Source organism: Eubalaena glacialis, chromosome 2 (assembly GCF_028564815.1).
Source record: "Eubalaena glacialis isolate mEubGla1 chromosome 2, mEubGla1.1.hap2.+ XY, whole genome shotgun sequence".
Lineage (NCBI taxonomy): Eukaryota > Metazoa > Chordata > Mammalia > Artiodactyla > Balaenidae > Eubalaena > Eubalaena glacialis.
The window spans coordinates 147,549,875-147,574,965 of NC_083717.1; the positions used below are offsets into that span (position 1 = coordinate 147,549,875).

A 25,091-nucleotide genomic window follows, 5' to 3' on the forward strand; every position below is an offset into this window, starting at 1 on the left:
CCTGCTACTTTACTTTACCAAATTCGTTGATTAGCTCTAGTAGTTTTCTGGTAGCATCTTTAGGATTCTCTATGTATAGTATCATGTCATCTGCAAACAGTGACAGCTTTATTTCTTCTTTTCTGATTTGGATCCCTTTTATTTCTTTTTCTTCTCTGATTGCTGTGGCTAAAAATTCCAAAACTATGTTGAATAATAGTGGTGAGATAGTATTACTTCTTAATGAAATAAATTCTTAAGTCTATCAAATAAGCCAAAAAGACTTCAGAAAGCTTTCCACAGCCCTATGAAATTAGCTCACTTTTGAGCATCATAATTCTTTATTATCATGCCTGAATTGTTTTTTGGCTTCTTCAAACCAATTACTTCTATTCCAATGCTTTGTTCTCAGTGTTCCAGTAGGTTCATTTCTGATTGCTGATTTATCTTCAGGCTGTTCTTTATCATTTTCCTGCACATCAGTTTCTTTTATACACTCAGGAACTTTCCTAGTAGGATGCTGAGATGTTGCAGCATCCATCATACTTAGAAAATCATAAGCAGGCAGAGGAGGTTTCCATTCCTGAGCAGGTAAAATTTCTGGAAGAAAGACAGAATCAAGCATTAAAGATGAACAGATATAAAATCTCATCACATGAATATACTAGAAAATGTTTTATTTTGCAAAATATATTTGTAGGAGTGAAGGCCTTATCAGTTTTCCTTATCTGAGCAAAGCTATATTTTATTATCATCATTGTCTAAGAAGCTTGATACATTTGTCATTATTAGACATTTTTCATATATTACATTTACAAGCTATTCTATTTTAAATGCTAGTCTATTTTAAATAAAGATAAGTATTAATAGGCAAAACACAAAAGGTCCATAATCTCACTGCCTGTTAACCCTTGTTGAGGTTTTAAAAAATAGCAATATGTGTAATGAGATTACATATAGCCAGGGACAAGTTAAAATGAAGAAGTCTCTTGCTTCCCTCCCTATCCCTGTCTTTATCCCAAAGAACTATAACTATGAAATATTCCAGAAAGAAATTTTGGAACTTACATAGAGATTTATTATTTAGACAAGTATTTCCTTACATTTTAAAGCATTTTCTGTTTTGGAAGATTTGATTAACATCCTTTGCACATACTTGATGAAAAAAAAGTACATTTTATAAAAATAATTATAGGCAAGAAATCATTAAAAATTGCTATGGAATCAACTGTACTGTAAACAGACAGTGATTGGAATCATGGCAGTGAATCTTAACATTATTTTAAAACATTGGTCATTAAAAAAAGAAAATGAATTTACGCTGATAACATATATATATGAGATAAACTAGCTTTTCTCCATTTAGTAAACAGATTTCACACAATTTCAGAGTTTAATTGCCTATTTAAGATACTATTTGAGAAATAAACTATATATAAGGAAATGTGCAAAGTAAACATTTAAAAAATGAATTCCAGTGAAAGGATCTATACACTGGTACATGAAAAGAAAGTAATGCTCAAAAATAAAAACTTTAGCATCTCTCATAAATCAAATAAAAGCTTAGGACATTCTAGGAAACTTTAATTTTCTAGAGTAGATTAAAGCACAAATGAAAATCTGCATCAATATATATGTATATCTATACTCTACTTATTGATATATGATTTCTTCACTCAGACTCAATTATATGAAATCCATGGTACATCAGCAGGGTATTACATTTAGGCTACCCTTGTAATTGATGTTTCAAATTACAGTGTTGCCAGGTTAGCAGACTCAAAAGTGACAAACGGATAAAATAGTTTCTTGAGTATAATGACTAGGTAAGAAGTAAGAATAACTATACTTTGCAATATGCAGATAAAGTATCTTTAAGAAAAGTCCAATTTAAAGCACAGCAAAGATTTAGCAGTATTTATTTTTTAAGGTAAACACTGCAGCCTAGTGGTCTGAGATGATGACAAAATGCCTGAAACTGGACATCCTAATTCTGCTAATTATTTCCTGAAGGAACTCTATAAAGATCTTAATGGTTTTCAGTTACAAATAAAACTGTACTCTCATCACATATGGGCAATAAAGACATTATTATCAAATTAGTAATGATAATAATAATTGCCAACATTGATTGAGGCTTTACTATATATCAGGCATTATGTACTTAATCCTTACAACCCTATGAGGAAAGCACAATTATTATCCCAATTTTATAGGTGAGAAAACCAAGGCCTAGAAAGGTCAGAGAACTTGACCAAAATTAAGTGTAAATCTCAAGTAAGAATAGCCAGTGGTGACAATTTCACAGAAATTAAGATGTGCAGCAAGCAAAGTGAGGCAGGGACTGGTGGCACCATGTTACAGATTCAGGCTATTCTAAGAGTAGCTGCAACATCCCTGTCTCAGATCTGTCTCCCAAGGTGTGGTGAGAGCAGGTCCTGGCAGCACAGAAGACAAGCCCCAATACAGAAAAGTCCTGCTTGGACCTTTGCTTCTTCTCTATTCCCAGAGGCTGCAGGAATAACTTAAGATCAGGAGCCGTGATACAAAGAAGTAATGGAAACCAGAGGTATTAACATAATTGCAATGGAAGAAATACCAGTCTCTCAGGAAACTCAGAAGAATAATTCTGATTCTTTCCTCTAGTAATGGCTTGAGTTGAGGAATCAAAGCCCCCAAGGATGCTCCTTGTAGGAAAGGATCTTTACATGAAGAAGAATAACACTTTAGGTTTTACACTTTAAAATGTATGCCTTTGTATACTTAATTTTGATTTTTAAAATAACTGTGACGTAGTCAGAGTAGGAACTATTAATCTCCTTTTATAGCTGTAAAGGAGGGAACAAAGAAAAAACTTGCCTAAAACCACAGTTAGTAATCAAGGAGGCTGGGTCAGAAGCTCAGGTTTCTGTGTCTTTGAACATCACACGACCTTTTTTAAAGCAATTCAGTTGGAGAGGTACTCTGGCCCGACTTACATATAATCCTATCTGACTTAGAGTCCCCGAGGCCTCTGTGTCACAGCAATTGCAAAATGACAACACTCAACTGCTTCTATAAAATAGCAATGCAGATAGAGAAAAGAACGCAGACTATCTGAAGAGTTCAAGAGCTACGACCGAAAGGACCCCTATGTTGTGTGGCTAGAATGAAGAAGCCAGCATTGAGTGATAACAACCATAGAAAGGCTTCTTTCAGATTATGGAAGACAAAATAGTCAATTTAATTACTTTTTTACATATCCTAGGAAAATGTTAAAACTAATAAATTATCTCAGAAAATTAAGACTTAAAAATATATACATCTAAAAGGACCCAGAAAAGCCAAAATAATCCTGCACATGAAGAACAGAGTTGGAGGATGTAAATTTCCCAATTTAAAACCTGTTACAAAGATGCTGTATTCAAGAGAGTGGGTCAACTGCCATAATGCTATCTGTGTACGTGATAGAAAAACATGTACATGAATGTTCATAGCAGCATTATTCATAGTAGCAAAAAGTGGAGACAATGCAAATATCCATCAACTGCTGAATGGAGAAACAAAATGGGGTATATCCATCCAATAGAATATTATTCATCCACAGAAAGGAATGAACTACTGATTCATGCTATAACATGGATGATCCTTGAAAGCCTATGCTAAGGGTAAGAAGCCAGACCCAAAAGGCCTCATGTTGTATGATTCCATTTATACGAAATGTCCAGATTAGGCAAATCCATAAAGACGGAAGGTACATGAGTGGTTGTCAGGGAATGAAGGGAGGGGAGAATGGGGTGTGAGTGCTAATGGGTATAGGGTTTCTTTTTGCGGTGATGAAAATGTTTTAAAATTCAGTAGTGTTAATGGTTGCACAGCCTCGTGAATATACCAAAAAAACATCAAATTGTATACTTTAAAAGGGTGCATTTTACGGTATGTCAATTACATTTCAATATACAAATACCTTTTATAGACTACTTAAACACAATAATTTAGTTAAAACTGTGTAACTTAACAGAAATGAAGTAGATAGACCTCCTGGGAAGAACAGGTGTGCTGCAATGATTGGCACTTAAAACAAATAAATTCAAGAATCTGATTAAATATACATAATGACAGACTCACACAATGCATGCTGGCTGAGAGACAGTGTAACACTGAATTGGAGTTTATATACCAGAACTGTGTGTGTATATACATACATATTCACAGTGTGTATACATATATATTCACACACACACCCTTATTTCAGAACTCGGTCATGAAGTGTCAAAATGTTATTATAATATAGTTCATTTGGTTTCCAATAACAAAATCCTCAGAAGTACCTTAGGAAACTTTTCATTACATCAAATTTCACACTATTTCCTCAACAGACTAATGATCTAGATTATTACATGTTAACTAATTTAAATTATATCAACAGGCTTGTTGTTGTCACAATTGTATATAAACTAACATACACATCTATACCACAGGTATAAATCCACATAGGTTTTAGAAAAATAGGGACTATGGCATGTCATAAGCCAGCATTATAAATTCTGGGTCAAGATCTATTTTCTTGTGGTTCAAAATTCCGGCTCTGGAGTACAACAGAGCCATGTTGAAATCCAAGCTTCCTCATTTACTGGTTAATTATATGACTTTGAACTAGTTACTTAACTCTTCTACAGGTAATGATAATTCCTATGACTCTTAAGAGAATAAATGAGATAATGCATGTGAATCACGTAGCTTTGAGCCAGACACCTACTGAGCATTCAAAAAATGTTAGCTATTATTATTAAATTTCATACGACACATTTTCTGTGGGTAATAATACCTACCATATAGGAGACTGTCCCATGGACAATGCTATCAGCGTATTAATATTTAGAATACTTACAAACATTACAATTCAACTCATTCTAGCATCCATGAACGATAATTCAAGTTTAAAAAAATCCATGTAACAAAATATAGAATTGTGCACATTAAAACAGGAAACTTACTGATATGACTTTCTAGTCCTGCTTCTAATTTTTTCAGCCAGAATAAAAGGTTCTGTTCAGTGATAGCCTGGTCTGAAGGAAATGCAAATACTTGGCCGCCTGAATGCAGATTTACCACAGCAAGAAGAGGAAGGGGAGGCAGGGTATCAAAATATGCCTGCAAGATTCCTCTCCCCACAGGAGTATTCTTCCTATAAAAGGGAGCAACTGAACACGTTAATTAATATTTCTTTCTATAACAAAATAACAAGAACAACAGTTCGTAAAACATACTAACCTTTAAATATAGTATCATGCCAGGAAGTTTATTTTACGAAAATATGTCTTAAAAATCAAGAGGTCGGGCTTCCCTCATGGCGCAGTGGTTGGGAGTCTGCCTGCTAATGCAGGGGACACGGGTTCGCGCCCTGGTCTGGGAAGATCCCACATGCCGCGGAGCAACTAGGCCCGTGAGCCACAACTACTGAGCCTGCGCGTCTGGAGCCTGTGCTCCGCAACAAGAGAGGCCACGATAGTGAGAGGCCCGCGCACCGCGATGAAGAGTGGCCCCCGCTTGCCGCAACCACAGAAAGCCCTAGCACAGAAACGAAGACCCAACATAGCAATCAATCAATCAATCAATCAATAAATAGATCTAAAAAAAAAAAAAAAAAAGTTCATGGCTAAGTGCTCTTTGTGTATAAAAAAAAAAAAAAAAAAAAAATCAAGAGGTCTGTAACTATGTTATTAGTAATCAGAGTCATAAAAAGTTTCTTTTAACATAGGGTACTTACTGTATTTCTCTTAGGAGAAAAAAGGCAACCAATGAGTTTTAATGAAAAACATAGTCCAAAGGCTTGTCAATTTTGTCTCAATACAATCAATAGGTTCCTTCCAAAGTTTAGTCAAGTATCTGATCACGTCAGCTCAAAAATTAAATGGCTACAAAACTATAAAGTAACAAGATACTCATAATAAATACCTCTTTTCCAAATAAAATTGTCTCTTTTCTCAGGATTAATTTCAAATTAAAAAGATTTTTTAAAGTATTCATACAAGGAAACCACAAGTTTAAGACACCTATTTTTCCTAATACAGCACATTCCACATTATGGAAAGGACTATTTCACTCTGAGATAGCTACAAGGATAATTACCTGGGAAAATTTTGTTTCAAGTAGTAGGCTGTACTGTTAGTGAACTCTTCACAACAAAAGTGTACACTGCCCCATTTTTGTAATTTTTCCAATGAGTTAAAAATGAAATGTCTTTCATCTGATGACTTTGAACAATGGATAGTGTATCTATATATGTGAACTGTGTTCAGAGACATTAAATGTAATAACACAAACCACACATCTAGAAAATATACCAGGAAATATTGTTGTTAAATGCACCGATAATTTTCTGTAAAGTTTTAGGCTGAATTTTTAAAATACAGAAATACAGAAAAAGGAATTAAAGAAAAATGCCAAAATAACAAAATGTTTATTTTTCTGTATTTGCCAAATTTCCCTCAATGAACATCCATTACTTTTAAAATCAGAAAAATTATTATCTTTAAAAATTTATTGTATGACACCAAAAACAAAGGCAACAAAAGCAAAAATAAGCAAGTGGGACTACATCAAACTAAAAAACTTCTGCACAGCAAAGGAAACCAACAAAATGAAAAGGCAACCTTCAGAAGGGGAGAAAATATTTGCAAATCATATATTTGATAGGGGATTAATATCTAAAATACCTAAAGAACTCACACAACTCAATCACAAAACAACAATTCAATTAAATAATGGACATAACTGAATAAACATTTTTGCAAAGAAAACATACAAATGACCAAAAGGTACATAAAAAGATGCTTAACATCACTAATCATCAGGGAAATGCAAATCAAAACCACAATGAGATATCACCTTACACCTGTCAGAATGGCTATCAACAAAAGACCACAAATAACAAGCACTAGGGAGGATGTGGAAAAACTGGAACCCTTGTGCACTGTTGGTGCGAATGTAAATTGGTACAGCCAGTATGGAGAAAAGTATGGAGGTTCCTTAAGAAACTAAAAATAGAGCTACTATATGATCCAGCAATCCCACTCCTGGGCATATTATATCTGGAGAAAAACATGGTTCAAAAAGATACATGCACTCCCAATGTTCACTGCAGCACAGTTTACAATAGCCAAGACATTGAAGCAACCTAAATGTCCATCAACAGAGGAGTGGATAAAGAAGATGTGGCATATATATACAATGGAATATTACTCAGCCATTAAAAAAATGAAATAATGCCATTTGCAGCAACTTGTATGGACCTGGAGATTATCAAAGTAAGGGAAGAAGTCAGAGAAAGACAAATATCATATCCTATGATGTCACTTACATGTGGAATCTAAAAAAAATGATACAAATGAACTTATTTATAAAACAGAAACAGACTTAGAGAATGGAATATTATTCAGCCATGAGAAAGAAGGAAATCCTGCTGTTTGCTACAACATGGATGGAATTTGAGGGCATTATACTAAGTGAAATAAGCCAGACAGAGAAAGACAAATACTACATAGTAGTATCACTTATATGTGGAATCTTAAAAAAAAGTCAAATTCATAAAAACAGAGTAGACAAGTTGTCAGGGACTGCAGGGTGGGGGAAATAAGGAGAGATTGGTAAAAGAATACAGACTTTTCAGTTGCAAGATGAGTAAGGTCTGAGGATTTAATGTATAACATGATGACTATAGTTGATAATACTGTACTGTATCATTGAAATTTGCTAAGAGAGTAGAACTTAAATGTTCTCACCGCCCCCCAAAGTTTATAAATATAAAACAAATATGTGAGGTGATGGATGTGTTAATTAACTAGATGGAAGAATCTTTTCACAATGTATACATATATCAAATTATTACAATGTATATTTTAAATATCTTACAATTTTATTTGTCATTTATACCTCAATAAAGCTGGAAAAAAAAAATCACACAGCAAAAAAAAAAAAAAAGAATTTACTGTAAAACAGAATTCAATCTAAAACAATGTCATCTTAGACAATCTGAGGGAGTTTAGTTACTAAAATATCATGATAACATACACATTGGTTCCATAATATATAACTCCACAGGTAGAGTTTCATTCCCTAATGAAAATTTAATAATAATTATACTTTCTTTACCTTTTATGTATTAAAAAATAAAAAAATATATACTTACAGATTTAACCAGCAAGGGGTAAGTGAATCCAAGTGTTTCTCTTTTACCAGCGTCAATATTGCTTTTTTATGCTGAGGATTTATGCTGCCATCACTGAATAAAATGAGTAATGGTTTCTGAAGTCTTAAATAAGTGGGAAGATTTTCCACAGTGATTTCTGGCTGTTTAAAACAAAAAACAAGCCAAGAAAAACGGGGAATTATAGTGTATAAAGTAGAAAATAATGTTCAAATCACTCTTGCAATTTTAGTTTGTAACATGGATTTCAAACATTTTCATTTAAATGGAGATTTTGCTATACTGATTAATAACTATGAATCGCAAGAGTTTTTTTAATTTAAACCCATTTTGTCTTAAGAATGAGTTATTTTCAAAATAAAACTACTAATAGAATTTGAAAATAAATTAAAGGAGCTCCCTGTTTTACAAGGATGTAGCACTTCTAATAATTTCTTATGCTAAAATCTGGATCAGACTAGCCAACATACACATGACAAATAAAATTCTTGTTATATCTTTATAAAATTTTTGAAAAAAAACATAAGCTGAGCTTTAAAGATATAATCTTTTAACATCTATGATTACTTAAGAATTAATAAAATCTTACTTTGTTTCAAAATTATGAGTTTTTAGCATAACTAAAGTAATCCAATAATATGCTAAAACAAATTTTAAAAGTCTCTTATTTCTTTGGGGTTTAAAATAACAATGAAAAAATTTAGTAAGAAATAAGAAATTTTACCCTTTTATTCTTTTTATTAATTAAAAAAGAACGTTTTTTATATATTTGTAGAAGACAACTTGTCTAGGCTGTTATTAACAAGAATTGAAAAGAGTAACAAACAAAGTTAACATATTCAGGATTAAAAATAGCAGTGACACTATATATAAAATAGATAACTAATAAGGACCTACTGTATAGCACAGGGAACTCTACTCAATACTCTGTAATGGCCTATATGGGAAAAGAATCTAAAAAAGTGTGGATATATGTATATGTATAACTGATTCACTTTGCTGTATACCTGAAACTAACACAACATTGTAAATTAACTATACTCCAATAAAAATTTAAAAAAGAAAATAGCAGTGACTTAGAATATTAAAGGCTTCTACTATTTTCCATTTTTAGTACTACATCTATTAATTCATCTTCTGGATGTACTTATGAGCTGGATTAAATCTTCCTATATCATAAAACTAATCCCCTGCTGACAGACAAGGAAACCAAAGACGAGAAGCTGACTTGCTGAAGTCACACAGCTAAGTAGGAGGATGAGTTAAATGAAACTAGCACTCAGGCATCCTGTTCACCAGCTTCCCATTTCATTGGATCACACTAGAAATACAAATGAACAATTTTTTTCATGGTGCCAACCACCTCCGATTCATCCCCAAACACCAAACTCTGGCACATACTTTTCCGTACTTAGTTCTCAAAACCACTTTCCTCTGCCAATTCTCATTTTTCTTTAACTTCTTTCTCTTTCACACTCAAAATCCTCTTTTCACACCTTCCTCTTTCATGATTTAAATCTTAGATCCCTTCTTCTCCAAACTCCTCTGTGTTGTATTCTTGTATTAACTATCACCTTTTCTCTTCTACATGAGTTATGTCCCCTTCCTAAAATTGACAGATCTCATCAAGCCAGCAGAACGGATTTGACGAATCTGGTGCAATGGAGCCATCACTGCTCAATTCAAAAATTTATTGAGAACTTCAAGATCTTATGCTGGGTATTGAATCAAAAAGAAGTAAGATGGGGCTTCCCTGGTGGCGCAGTGGTTGAGAGTCTGCCTGCCAGTGCAGGGGACACGGGTTCGATCCCTGGTCTGGGAGGACCCCGCATGCCGCAGAGCGGCTGGGCCCGTGAGCCACGGTTGCTGAGCCTGCGCGTCTGGAGCCTGTGCTCCGCAACGGGAGAGGCCGTGATGGTGAGAGGCCCGTGCACCGCGATGAGGAGTGGCCCCCAATTGCCACAACTAGAGAGAAGGCCCTCGCAGGGAGGCGAAGACCCAACACAGCCATAAATAAATAAATAAATAAATAATTAAAAAAAAAAAAAAGAAGATGCTTACCCTGCCCTCAAAGAGTTCATAGTTTAGAGAAGGAAAGAAGTATACAAACTGCTGTGATCCAAGAAAAAACTTAATGTGTGACACTAAAGAAACCTATTGGCTCTAAATTAAAACTAAAAAACAAGTTAGGGGAGCTCATGGGTGATTTTAGGAAGTGGTATTTGATCTGGGCCTTGCATAAGGAATAAGACCTTGATAGATAGAGGTGTGTGCTAGAGTGGGGATTCCAGATACAGGGAGCATCATGAGGGTGCAGACAGGTGTTAAGGCATGCAGAGTATCTGGGGAACAGTGAGAGTGAAGCGTACCAGACTCAGGCAGGCAAGAGGCAAATGTGGCTGTCAAACCAGATGGGAAAATGACTCCATAGGCTTTCTAGCTCTCAGGAATACTGAGATTTTGTATCAAATGAATGACATGGTTAGGCCTGTTTTAGATGACTAACTGGAATATGAATTTGTGGAAAGACAGGCTAGTGACAGGCACTGCTCTTTCCTATGTCAGGAAAGAAAGAGTAAGAGTTGTGTGAGTTTAGAAGTTAAGATTAGAAACAGTTAGGAATCATCAGCTGGTATGACAGTAGAAGTTATGGGTATAGATAAAGTCTCCCAAAGAAAAACATAGCAAAAAAAGAAAAAAGGGTTGAAGATGTAATTCTAGAGTGGCCAGAGGGTTGAAAGTGTACCTAGAGAGGATTGAATTGCAAAAGCCAAAGGAAGAGAGAATTTTAAGAAGGAAAAGCACAATCAAGAGTTTTGATTGTTATTCAGAGGTTAAGGAGAAACAGAAAAGGTCATCAAATGTGGTTGCTGGAAGGTGACCTTTGGCTATTTGCGTATGTAAGAGACTATAATTGTGTGGGTTCTGATATTCTTAACTTATTCATAATAAGAACATAAAAAGGAACTCCATGTATCTGAGAAAAGTGCTAAACATATTACCTAACAAATAGTTCTAAGTGTGACAGCCTTGGATATATCATTGCTTACTTATGATATTTACATAGTAAATTATCATGTATTTCAGATTTGGGCACTATTTACCTGGACTAATTTGTCATCAGGTTCATTAAAATACAAGTTCGATGTTATATAAAAAATGTTTACCATCCGGCCATCCACTCCTCTTTCCTATCCAGAGGAAGGATCCAAAGTCCTTCTGGTAACTAGGTGTAGGCCAGGAGACAGATTACTGCTAGCTGGCTACTGTACACAGTCACTGATTATCTAGACTTAAAGCTCCAACACAAAGCAGCATTGAGAAATTTAATAACCACTTGAAGGTTTTAGAATTTATGAAAAGATCGTAACTAAAAGCAAAATAAATTTTATTACAGCTGTTCATTATTTAGTTGAACACTGCAAACCAAAACGTTGTAAATTTGCCTTAACTATAAACATTGATAGTTGTTAAGCTTGCCCACAGTTTCTCAGCCTTAAAGAATATAATCTTAAAGAAAAAAATTAGATACCTATTTTTATCTAGCAGTTAGGCAAAGATTAAAGAGTAAAATGATACAAATCTTCTGTTGGGCGAAACAGGAATAAATGTCAGAAGCCTTCAAAATGTGCCTACCCTTTGGACTAGCAATTCAAATTCTATGAACTTACCATACGTATATAGTCGTAGCAACACCGAAAGATTATCTATAAGGATGGTCCCGGAATAAAACAAAACAAAACAAACTAAAGACATCTTAAATATTAACCAACAGGAAATTAGATAAATTGTGGTTTATTAGTACAACAGAATATTATGCCAATATTTAAAAACTAATATGCAAATCTTTATTTCTTGGTGGAAATATCCCTTAATATAAAAAGATAAACGCATATATACACATGGAATTTTTTTTTTAAGTTCGGGAAAATATATCCCCAAATTTAAACTTGGTTAAAGAAGTTATGGTTTATTCTGATTTTCTTCTTTATAGTTTCCTGTATTATCTTGGAAAAAAAAGCTAAAGTCTTATAATAATTCCAAAAATATTACACTATGTATATGCTAAAGAGAGTCATTTAATAATGTCATTAAAGACAAAAATGTTACTTTATAAATAATTTAGAAAACCACATCCTGAAAATAGTAATGATTTGATTAATTATAAACTGTAACTTTAATTGGGGGAGGGGAGGCAATAGAACTGAGGTCACAAAAAACTTAAAGAATACATTCATTTCTTTGAGCCTAAAATGTAATATCATTTAGATCAGCATGACAAAAAAACAGTAACAGGAGGATATTCATTCAGTATTTATAGTTGATAATAGTGCCCCTATGGCACTTTAGAAAGGTAGAAAAGGATAAATTTATAATATTCTAGCTACAATTAATATTAATGCAAAACAACCAAAATCAAGAAATGCAGGTTACATCTGCTGGGCCCCTGAATCCATTATTACACAAAGTAAGCATCAGAAAAGGACTTTCGTAAGACAGTATTTTGCTCTAAAATGGTATAAGTAATAATACCAGGTAACATTTGTTGAGTGTTTACCAGGGGCCAAACACTGTACACAGAGCACTGAACACCTATCTCATTTAGTCCTTACAATAACGCTCTGCAGCAGGGGCTACTATCACCTACATTTTACACATGTGGGAACTGAGGCACAGAGATGCTTACATACAGCCAGTAGGAAGACAAGCAAGGATCTGAAGCCCAGAAGTCTGCTCTCTGGAATCTATGTGCTTTATGCCAAGTTTCAGCCTAGATTGAGTACTTCAACTGGCCATCAGCCACAAGCATCTCAGCAATAAAAATAATCCAAAGACACGTAAACTTTTGGCAGTGGACTAAAGAAGCTGTATGTATAACAGGTGAATAATCAAACAGAGCAACCCAATGAATCTTGACATCACAACACATCATGCCCTGTGCCAACAAAAGCTGGAAAATCACATATTAAAACACACTGTCTTTAACTGGTCTAGATTTTCTTATTTCAAATAATATCCTTATTATAAAATATACTCACAAATGTTTCCAGTGATGCATTTGTTATTATTTGAACTATTTCTTGAGCATGGACATTAGCTAATGAAATGCTCTCGATTTTGCCTTCTTTGTGTCTGGCAAGCAGCAGGGCTGGAAGAGTTACAGCATATTTATTTGACCTATGGAGAAATGTAGTATTAAAATTTCCAACCAAAATATAGCAAATCATCAAAAATATGAACAGTTAGGCCAAGAAGTCACAATGGAGGCAGCAAATGGGAAGCCCTACTAAGGAAAAAAGAACTCGATTTCCAGACAAACTTATCTTCTATGTGAGGCTATCTGAGCAAGTTCAAGAACCTTGATAATCTAGATTAGAAGAAAGCAACAGATAGTAATCTAGCCAGATTTGTTTTTCTAGACAACTTATTCATCAAGAAAATGTCCAAATAGGATTAGGAACACACTGAATGGTTCTCCACTTTTTGGGCTGCTCACCAAACTGCTGAGCCAAGGAGACAGGCATTTACGAGAATGGGCCTGTTATTTGCCAGGCACTATACCAGGTGCTTCTAGTTAAGTCTTTATTTAACCGTCAGAACAGCCCTATAACCCTCTGTTTACTGATGATGAAAGAGCGGTAAACAGCAGAGACAGAATTCACACTGAGGTATTCCAGATACAGAGTCTGTGCTCTCTCCACTGAAACAGAGCCCAAATCTGCTCCCTCCTACCACTACTTTTGCTAACTAAACTTAAAAGAAAATCACTAAATAGGAAAAAAATGCCTTGTATGAAACTACCAGTGATGTAGTCACATTTATATCATGTAAAAACTTAATTCATGCTAAAACAAAAGTATAGACATTATAATATTATAAGCATTAGTAGAAAGCCCAGCCTTCAGATTACCTGTTGGTAATATAACCAGTTGGTTATAAACGAAACATACTCTGAAAACTACTGGTCTAGAAGAGAGTGGGTGACTGTCCATGTGTCAGGTGAACATGTCTCATATTCCCTAAAGATCTGGAGTTCTGTATTCACTTTTAAAAAATCACTGATTTCATGGAGCTCGATCATCAAAAGCATGTGTCACCAGTATTCAGGATGAAAGATTTAAGCTCAGAAATGACAATGAGGAATAATATAGTCAGAGGGTAATAAACACAAACTGGGGCTTATTAACTCCACGTGCATCTGAAGATGAGTCATAAGTGTAGAACGTAATATGTATTCATAATTTCCAAATTTTCAGTTCAGTCCTTCATTCCGCAGCAACTGAAATATTTGATAGTTCACAGGAGCCCCGAATTCTACAAATAAAGCAACTTAAGTGGCTAAAAAAAGCACTGCTTAAGTGTATGTCTGCAATAACAAAATTAAGTAGAACTATCAGTTCGTCACCTAAAACTCTGCGAGAAATATAGAAAAACTGATTTTTATGTAGACCTTGGTGGCAAATCAAAACCCAGACACTCAAGAAATAAAATTCTTCAAAAAACTCTGACAACTGAAAAGAATTTATCGCAGGTAATAGAATCCAAAGAGGAAAACTTTTATAGGAAGATGAAGTAGTATGAATCCAATGTTGCCCCATGAGGGCCTCTAGCCTAAAGAAGAATTTTGAATATCTAAAAATTCTAAATAGCCAGGTAGTACTTCCCAGATCTGCCCAGAAGGAAACTAAAAATTTAGTTATGCTGCTGCCCTATTTTCCTTCATCAACTGTGTAAAGACAAACAATATATTATTTTGCAAACTTCTTCCTCCCTAAAATTAGAAGACCAACAGACTTACAGTGTCAAAACATCTTCTTCAGAATAAATTCCTGTGATAACACATCCTTTTAGGTAGTTTCCTGCTTCCGTGAACTCTTCTTTTGCTATAAATACACAAGTTAAAAATCTGAAACCTTTCAAGTTATGTATGCCATCCAACTGACGAACATGTTTACAGATGATAGTGCTTAATTATTAATTAATTATAAAGATGTTTAAGTTCAGACCTTACATACCTTATTGGTTCTAAAATATATCTGTGTTCTTTTTATAACATTTGATTACTACAGAAATGTACATTGATGTAATACAATTCTGGTCCTGTAAATAAACGTACTCCAAATGTACAGTTGACCCTTGAACAACACGCGTTTGACCTGCATGGGTCCACTTTATACATGAATTTTTTTCAATAAATATAGTACCTGTATTTTCATTTAACAGACCTTTAAACTAAGTGTGGGGAAAAGTATGTGTTCAACTGTGTTCAAGAGATCACAATATGCGGAATCAAAAGACGTAGAGTTTGAGTCCTAATTCTATCCAAACTGAGCTTCCTGCCCTTGGGTGGGTCATTTATCAATTCCTTTATTTTTGAGGCAGAGACAGCAGTCTGGGGATTTTCAACTGTGCAGGGGGTCAGCACCCCTAACCCCCTCATTTTCAAGGGTCAACTGTAATTTATAAGATTTATAGGATTCTAATCATACAGATTTAGTAAATAAATATTGGTTGCTTTTTAATCTACTCCTAAGGCAAGGTAAATGGAGACAGCTGTCCTATATGTAGCCTGGAAAGAAAAGCAGGTATGTGAAATGATATACACATTATAACCACAAAATCTAAAAGTGCTCATATGCATAGAAAAAATAGAAGACTGGAAATTCTAGTCCTCTAACAGTGTCTGTGTTAGGGTTCTATAATTATGAGGGATTTGTTATCTTCTTCTTTTATTTCCTGTATTTTCTGTAATGTGTTTTTGTTACTTTTAAACTTTGATTAATTTGTGTATCAGTCTTTTCCCATTTGTTATGATATACATATTCAAAATAAGAACTATTATCTCTGTAGGTTTCTGAATACATTTTCATAAATAATAGCATATTCTGGACCTTATAACCAAGAAGCAAGTCTGAATTAAACAGTTGTAGACTAATGAGAAAAGAGGAAAGGTAGACTGATATAAATGATGTATTCTTGACAACTGAAGGCCAGATGATAGCTCAGCTCGCTGCACAAAAGGTTCATAGCAGTTGAAATAGAAAAATTATGATGGAAGAATTGAATCATAAAGCACCTAGAGGTCTGGGTATGCTGAACCCAAAAGATCTTTACCTTAGTAGTCGGCACTATATTCGTGATGTGAGCGTCAACAGTGTTAACACTGGGTAACCACAAGATTGTTTTCTTTAAAAACGATGCATACTTTCCACAAGACTGAGAAACACTGTAGGAAAGCCAGCTTACTAGAGTGGCAAAATCCACCAGCAGACAGCACTGAGAGCTCATTTCTAATCATAAATTTCATGAGAAATGAGTAACCCATGAAAATATTTTCTTTAGCCTGTGCTATACCAAAGTAGAAAAGATTCATAAGAAAACTAGGCAACTAGAAAGAACTGAGTGCTGTACTTTCATTTCTAAGACAAATTTCTCTAAATTCTGATCAATAATTGATGATTGTTATCTATAGCAATGACATAATGGAATCTGTTTTAGCTTCTTCTTTTTTGATAACAAAATTACACAAATATTCCCATATAATTTCCTCATGAAGAAGACTCTAAACTCATGAATATGTTTCTTGCAAGGCTCTGCATGAAACCACTTGTACATAAATCCTAAGTTCCTTGGGGAATGGGAGCATTTAAGACTGTAGACGTCAATTGCATATCCATTCCCACTAAATCAAAGTGTAAATTCTCCTTTGAATATCTGAAACCAGGCACATTCTCCTCCTTGGTGAAAACTGCATATATGTCAGAATATATGGCAAACCAAATATAAGGAAATAATCAGTTATCTAAATAAAGTTTTTTTAACCACTGTAAATACACTTGAGGTGTAATATTAACGATGACTTACAATATTTAGTTGTTTTAACTTTAAACATATTTTAATTGCATAAAATAAATACATTAGGAGCTTCAAGATGGCGCAAGAGCAAGACGCGGAGATCACCTTCCTCCCCACAAATACATCAGAAATACATCTACATATAGAACAACCCCTACAGAACACGTACTGAATGCTGGCAGAAGACCTCAGACGTCCCAAAAGGCAAGAAACTCCCCACGTACCTGGGTAGGGCAAAAGAAAAAAGAAAAAACAGAGACAAAAGAATAGGGACAGAACCTGCACCTCTGGGAGGGAGCTGTGAAGGAGGAAAGGTTTCCACACACTAGGAAGTCCCTTCGCAAGCTGAGACTGCGGGTGGCGGAGGGGGGAAGCTTCGGAGCCACGGAGGAGAGAGCAGCCACAGGGGTGCGGAGGGCAAAGCGGAGAGATTCTCGCACAGAGGATCGGCGCCGAGCAGCACTCACCAGCCCGAGAGGCTTCTCTGCTCACCCGCCGGGGCGGGCGGGGGCTGGGAGCTGAGGCTCGGGCTTCGGTTGGATCCCAGGGAAAGGACTGGGGTTGGCGGCGTGAACACAGCCTGAAGGGGGCTGGTGTGCCACAGCTAGCCGGGAGGGAGTCCGGGAAAAAGTCTGGTGCTGCCGAAGAGGCAAGAGACTTTTTCTTGCCTCTTTGTTTCATGGTGCGCGAGGAGAGGGGATTCAGAGCGCCGCCTAAACGAGCACCAGAGACGGGCGCGAGCCGCGGCGATCAGCGCGGACCCCAGAGACGGGCATGAGACGCTAAGGCTGCCGCTGCAGCCACCAAGAAGCCTGTGTGCCAGCCCAGGTCACTCTCCACACCTCCCCTCCCGGGAGCCTGTGCAGCCCGCCACTGCCAGGGTCCCGTGATCTAGGGACAACTTCCCCAGGAGAACACACGGCGCGCCTCAGGCTGGTGCAACATCACGCCGGCCTCTGCCGCCGCAGGCTCGCCCCACATCCGTACCCCTCCCTCTCCCAGGCCTGAGTGAGCCAGAGCCCCCTAATCAGCTGCTCCTTTAACCCCGGCCTGTCTGAGCGAAGAACAGATGCCCTCAGGCGACCTACACGCAGTGGCGGGGCCAAATCCAAAGCTGAACCCCGGGAGCTGTGAGAACAAAGAAGAGAAAGAGAAATATTCCCAGCAGCCTCAGAAGCAGCGGATTAAAGCTCCACAAACAACTTGATGTACCCTGCATCTGTGGAATACCTGAATAGACAACGAATCATCCCAAACTGAGGAGATGGACTTTGGGAGCAACGATATATATATATTTTTTTTCCCTTTTTCTCTTTTTCGGGTGGATGACAGGGTCTTGGTGCTCCAACCGGACGTCAGGCCTGTGCCTCCGAGGTGGGGAAGCCGAGTTGAGGACACTGGTCCACCAGAGACCTTCCAGCTCCACATAATATCAAACAGTGAAAATCTCCCAGAGATCTCCATATCAACGCCAAGACCCAGCTCCACTCAATGACCAGCAAGCTCCAGTGCGGAACACCCTATGCCAAACAACTAGCAAGACAGAAACACAACCCCACCCATTAGCAGAGAGGCTGCCTAAAATCAGAATAAGGTCACGGACACCCCAAAACACACCACCAGACACGGACCTGCCCACCAGAAAGACAAGATCCAGCCTCATCCACCAGAACAAAGGCACTAGTCCCCTCCACCAGGAAGCCTACACAACCCACTGAACCAACCTTAGTCACTGGGGGCAGACACCAAAAACAACAGGATCTACGAAGCTGCAGTCTGCAAAAAGTAGACCCCAAACACAGTAAGTTAAGCAAAATGAGAAGACAGAGAAACACACAGCAGATGAAGGAGCAAGGTAAAAACCCACCAGACCAAACAAATGAAGAGGAAATAGGCACTCTACCTGAAAAAGAATGCAGAATAATGATAGTAAAGATGATCCAAAATCTTGGAAACAGAATGGAGAAAATACAAGAAACGTTTAACAAGGACCTAGAAGAACTAAAGAGCAAACAAGCAATGATGAACAATACAATAAATGAAATTAAAAATTCTCTAGACGGAATCAATAGCAGAATAACTGAGGCAGAAGAACGCATAAGTGACCTGGAAGATAAAATAGTGGAAATAACTACTGCAGAGCACAATAAAGAATGAAAAGAATTGAGGACAGTCTCAGAGACTTCTGGGACAACATTAAATGCACCAAGAGTCGAATTATAGGGGTGCCAGAAGGAGAAGAGAAAAAGAAAGGGACTGAGAAAATATTTGAAGAGATTATAGTTGAAAACTTCCCTAATATGGGAAAGGAAATAGTTAATCAAGTCCAGGAAGCGCAGAGAGTCCCATACAAGATAAATCCAAGGAGAAACACGCCAAGACACATATCAATCAAATTGTCAAAAACTAAATACAAAGAAAAAATATTAAAAGCAGCAAGGGAAAAACAACAATTAACATACAAGGGAATCCCCACAAGGCTAATAGCTAATCCTTCAGCAGAAACTCTGCAAGCCAGAAGGGAATGGCAGGACATATTCAAAGTGAAGAAAGGGAAAAACCTACAACCAAGATTACTCTACCCAGAAAGGATCTCATTCACATTCGATGGAGAAATTAAAACCTTTACAGACGAGCAAAAGCTAAGAGAATTCAGCACCACCAAACCAGCTTTACAACAAATGCTAAAGGAACTTCTCTAGGCAGGAAACACAAGAGAAGGAAAAGACCTACAATAACAAACCCAAAACAATGAAGAAAATGGTAATAGGAACATACATATCAATAATTACCTTAAGTGTAAATGGATTAAATGCTCCAACCAAAAGACATAGACTGGCTGAATGGATACGAAAACAAGATCCGTATATATGCTGTCTACAAGAGACCCACTTCAGACCTAGGGACACATACAGACTGAAACTGAGGGGATGGAAAAAGATATTCCATGCAAATGGAAATCAAAGAAAGCTGGAGTAGCAATTCTCATATCAGACAAAATAGACTTTAAAACAAAGACTATTACAAGAGACAAAGAAGGACACTACATAATGATCAAGGGATCAATCCAAGAAGAAGATATAACAATTGTAAATATTTATGCACCCAACATAGGAGCACCTCAATACATAAGGCAAATGTTAACAGCCGTAAAAGGGGAAAGCGACATTAACACAATCATCGTAGGGGACTTTAACACCCCACTTTCACCAATGGACAGATCATCCATAATGAAAATAAATAAGGAAACACAAGCTTTAAATGATACATTAAACAAGATGGACTTAATTGATATTTATAGGACATTCCAACCAAAAACAACATAATACACTTTCTTCTCAAGCGCTCATGGAACATTCTCCAAGATAGATCATATCTTGGGTCACAGATGAAGCCTTGGTAAATTTAAGAAAATTGAAATTGTATCAAGTATCTTTTCCGACCACAACGCTATGAGACTAGATATCAATTACAGGAAAAATATGTAAAAAATACAAACACATGGAGGCTAAACAATACACTACTAAATAACCAAGAGATCACTGAAGAAATCAAAGAGGAAATCAAAAAAATACCTAGAAACAAATGACAATGAAAACACGATGACCCAAAACCTATGGGTTGCAGCAAAAGCAGTTCTAAGAGGGAAGTTTATAGCTATACAAGCCTACCTCAAGAAACAAGAAAAATCTCAAAGAAACACTCTAACCTTACACCTAAAGGAACTAGAGAAAAAGAACAAACAAAACCCAAAGTTAGCAGAAGGAAAGAAATCATAAAGATTAGAGCAGAAATAAATGAAACAAAAACAAAGAAAACAATAGCAAAGATCAATAAAATTAAAAGCTGGTTCTTTGAGAAGATAAACAAAATTGATAAACCATTAGCCAGACTCATCAAGAAAAAGAGAGAGAAGACTCAAATCAATACAATTAGAAATGAAAAAGGAGAAGTAACAACTGACACTGCAGAAATACAAAGAATCATGAGAGGTTAGTACAAGCAACTATATGCCAATAAAACAGACAACCTGGAAGAAATGGACAAATATTTAGAAAAGCACAACCTTCCAAGAATGAACCAGTAAGAAACAGAAAATATAAACAGACCAATCACAAGCACTGAACTTGAAACTGTGATTAAAAATCTTCCAACAAACAAAAGCCCAGGACCAGATGGCTTCACAGGCGAATTCTATCAAACATTTAGAGAAGAGCTAACACCTATCCTTCTCAAACTCTTCCAAAATATAGCAGAAGGAGGAACACTCCCAAACTCATTCTACGAGGCCACCATCACCCTGATACCAAAACCAGACAAGGATGTCACAATGAAAGAAAACTACAGGCCAATATCACTGATGAACATAGATGCAAAAATCCTCAGCAAAATACTAGGAAACAGAATCCAGCAGCACATTAAAAGGATCATACACCATGATCACATGGGGTTTATCCCAGGAATGAAAGGATTCTTCAATATACGCAAATCAATCAATGTGATACACCATATTAACAAATTGAAAAATAAAAACCATATGATCATCTCAATAGATGCAGAAAAAGCTTTCAACAAAATTCAACACCCATTTATGATAAAAACCCTCCAGAAAGTAGGCATAGAGGGAACTTTCCTCAACATAATAAAGGCCATATATGACAAACCCACAGCCAACATCATCCTCAATGGTGAAAAACTGAAACCATTTCCTCTAAGATCAGGAACAACACAAGGTTACCCACTCTCACCACTATTATTCAACATTGTTTTGGAAGTTTTAGCCACAGCAATCAGAGAAGAAAAAGAAATAAAATGAATCCAAATCAGAAAAGAAGAAGTAACGCTGTCACTGTTTGCAGATGACATGATACCACACATAGAGAATCCTGAAGATGCTACCAGAAAACGACTAGAGCTAATCAATGAATTTGCTAAAGTAGCAGGATACAAAATTAATGCACAGAAATCTCTTGCATTCCTATACACTAATGATGAAAAATCTGAAAGTGAAATTAAGGAAACACTCCCATTTACCATTGCAACAGAAAGAATAAAATACCTAGGAATAAACCTACCTAAGGAGACAAAAGACCTGTAGGCGGAAAACTATAAGACACTATGAAAGACATTAAAGATGATACAAACAGATGGAGAGATATACCATGTTCTTGGATTGGAAGAATCAACATTGTGAAAATGACTATACTACCCAACGCAATCTACAGATTCAATGCAATCCCTATCAAACTACCACTGGCATTTTTCACAGAACTAGAACAAAAAATTTCACAATTTGTATGGAAACACAAAAGACCCCAAATAGCCAAAGCGATACTGAGAAAGAAAACAGAGACGGAGGAATCAGGCTCCCTGACTGCAGACTATACTAGAAAGCTACAGTAATCAAGACAGTATAGTACTGGCACAAAAATAGAAATATAGATTAATGGAACTGATAGAAAGCCCAGAGATAAACCCACACACATATGGTTACCTTATTTTTGATAAAGAAGGCAAGAATATACAATGGAGAAAAGACAGCCTCTTCAATAAGTGGTGCTGGGAAAACTGGACAGCTACATGTAAAAGAAAGAAATTAGAACACTCCCTAACACCATACACAAAAATAAACTCAAAATGGATTAAAGACCTAAATGTAAGGCCAGACACTATAAAACTCTTAGAGGAAAACAGGCAGAACACTCTATGACATAAATCACAGCAAGATCCTTTTTGACTCACCTCCTAGAGAAATGGAAATAAAAACAGAAATAAACAAATGGGATGTAATGAAAATTAAAAGCTTTTGCACAGCAAAGGAAACCATAAACAAGACCAAAAGAAAACCCTCAGAATGGGAGAAAATATTTGCAAATGAAGCAACTGACAAAGGATTAATCTCCAAAATTTACAAGCAGCTCATGCAGCTCAATAACAAAAAAACAAACAACCCAATCCAAAAATGGGCAGAAGACCTAAATAGACATTTCTCCAAAGAAGATACACAGATTGCCAATAAACACATGAAAGAATGTTCAACATCATTAATCATTAGAGAAATGCAAATCAAAACTACAATGAGATATCATCTCACACCGGTCAGAATGGCCATCATCAAAAAATCTAGAAACAATAAATGCTGGAGAGGGTGTGGAGAAAAGGGAACCCTCTTGCACTGTTGGTGGGGATGTAAATTGATACAGCCACTATGGAGAACAGTATGGAAGTTCCTTAAAAAACTAAAAATAGAACTACCATACAACCCAGCAATCCCACTACTGGGCATATACCCTGAGAAAACCATAATTCAAAAAGAGTCATGTACCAAAATGTTCATTGCAGTTCTATTTACAATAGCCAGGATGTGGAAGCAACCTAAGTGTCCATCGACAGATGAATGGATAAAGAAGACGTGGCACATATATACAATGGAATATTACTCAGCCATAAAAAGAAACGAAATTGAGTTATTTGTAGTGAGGTGGATGGACCTAGAGTCTGTCATATAGAGTGAAGTAAGTCAGAAAAACAAATACCGTATGCTAACACATATATATGGCATCTAAAAAAAAAAAAAAGGTCATGAAGAACCTAGGGGCAAGATGGGAATAAAGACGCAGACCTACTAGAGAATGGACTTGAGGACACGGGGAGGGGGAAGGATAACCTGGGACCGAGTGAGAGAGTGGCATGGAGATATATACACTACCAAATGTAAAACTGATAGCTGGTGGGAAGCAGCCGCATAGCACAGGGAGATCAGCTCGGTGCTGTGTGTCCACCTAGAGAGGTGGGATGGGGAGGGTGGGAGGGAGGGAGACACAAGAGGGAGGAGATATGGGGATATATGTATATGTATAGCTGATTCACTTTGTTATAAAGCAGAAACTAACACACCATTGTAAAGCAATTATACTCCAATAAAGATGTTAAAAATAAATAATTAATTTAGCAATACTGCTTTTTTCCACTGTCACATTTTATTACAGTTATATTTATACACATACAGATACATCTATATTTTAGCTCTGTCAGCAAAAGAGTCGAGAGGCAAGAACACCCCCATTACTAAAATATTCCTAACCCCTAGATCTTGGTTTGTAAATTCAATGTCCCACTAAAAGGAAATTGGACTCCTTGGAGAATTGTCTGATTCTAGGAATGGGGCTAGGAACATCTTGTGACAAAAGGACATTTTCAAAAAATAATGGAGACATGTCAAAAGGTCATAGGTACCCAGGACGGAAAAGAAAAAAAAAAAAAAAAGGACATAATAGTCAGAGTGAAAGGCTCCCACTGACCAAATCTATCTAGGATAACCTGAGCAATCTAATGATAGTAACTGATTATAATCCACTGAATAAAATAAGAACTCAGCCATCCATACTGATAAACAAACAAATGAGTAGTATGCCAACTAATAAAGGTAGAAGGAATAATGGAGTTAGAAATCTCCCACTTGGCAACTATCATAGTAATACCTCTTGCAGGCAGTGAATTGTAAAACTGCTGTGCAAAAGTAAAATGAGAAACAGGACATTTACAGAGTTTTAAACTATATCCCTATAAGATATTTATTAACTACAAAGCAAAAAGTAGTAACTTTCTAGTAGAGGGGCCTGAAAGATACACCAGTAGATAAAAGAGACATTTCTCCCCTCATGGAACTCACATTATTCTTCAAGCCATTAGAATCTATATGAACAACAAATTAATAAGTGATCAGCACATGTTAGTAGTTAGCGTTTATGAATAAAATCCAAATGTAAATAAAAATGTTAATGGATTATAAGAGCCTTTTATTGTTATATGTTTTCTCATTCAATACATGTTGAAAATCCAGCAACTATCATGATTGTCTGCAAAAAACAAAAACAAAAAGGAAGAGGAGCTAATACCTGACTTAAAAGGCTTAGAAGCAATCAATCCAGTAAAATAATTAAAAAGCATCATATCCAGATTACATCATTCTGGCACACCAGACCACCTTTATATACTTTAACATTATGCTTTTGACTTCTGTTGAGAGATAACTACATGTAAATTTTATCATCATTTGTACAGAAAT

At 36.2% G+C, this 25,091-nt stretch overlaps 1 protein-coding gene across 3 annotated transcripts in view; it reads right to left on the reverse strand.

Annotated features, from left to right (window-relative positions):
• Window positions 1–310: 310 nt before the first annotated feature.
• The window catches only part of TXNDC16 (thioredoxin domain containing 16), a 112,169-nt gene continuing 87,388 nt past the window's right edge, over window positions 311–25,091 (reverse strand). For all 3 annotated transcript variants that reach the window (XM_061182558.1, XM_061182559.1, XM_061182560.1), the window contains 5 exons: window positions 14,967–15,051; window positions 13,207–13,345; window positions 8,150–8,310; window positions 4,956–5,146; window positions 311–579 (listed from right to left, as the gene is read on the reverse strand). In XM_061182558.1, the coding sequence (XP_061038541.1) occupies window positions 311–579; window positions 4,956–5,146; window positions 8,150–8,310; window positions 13,207–13,345; window positions 14,967–15,051 (845 nt within the window). The remainder of the gene's footprint in view (window positions 580–4,955; window positions 5,147–8,149; window positions 8,311–13,206; window positions 13,346–14,966; window positions 15,052–25,091) is intronic.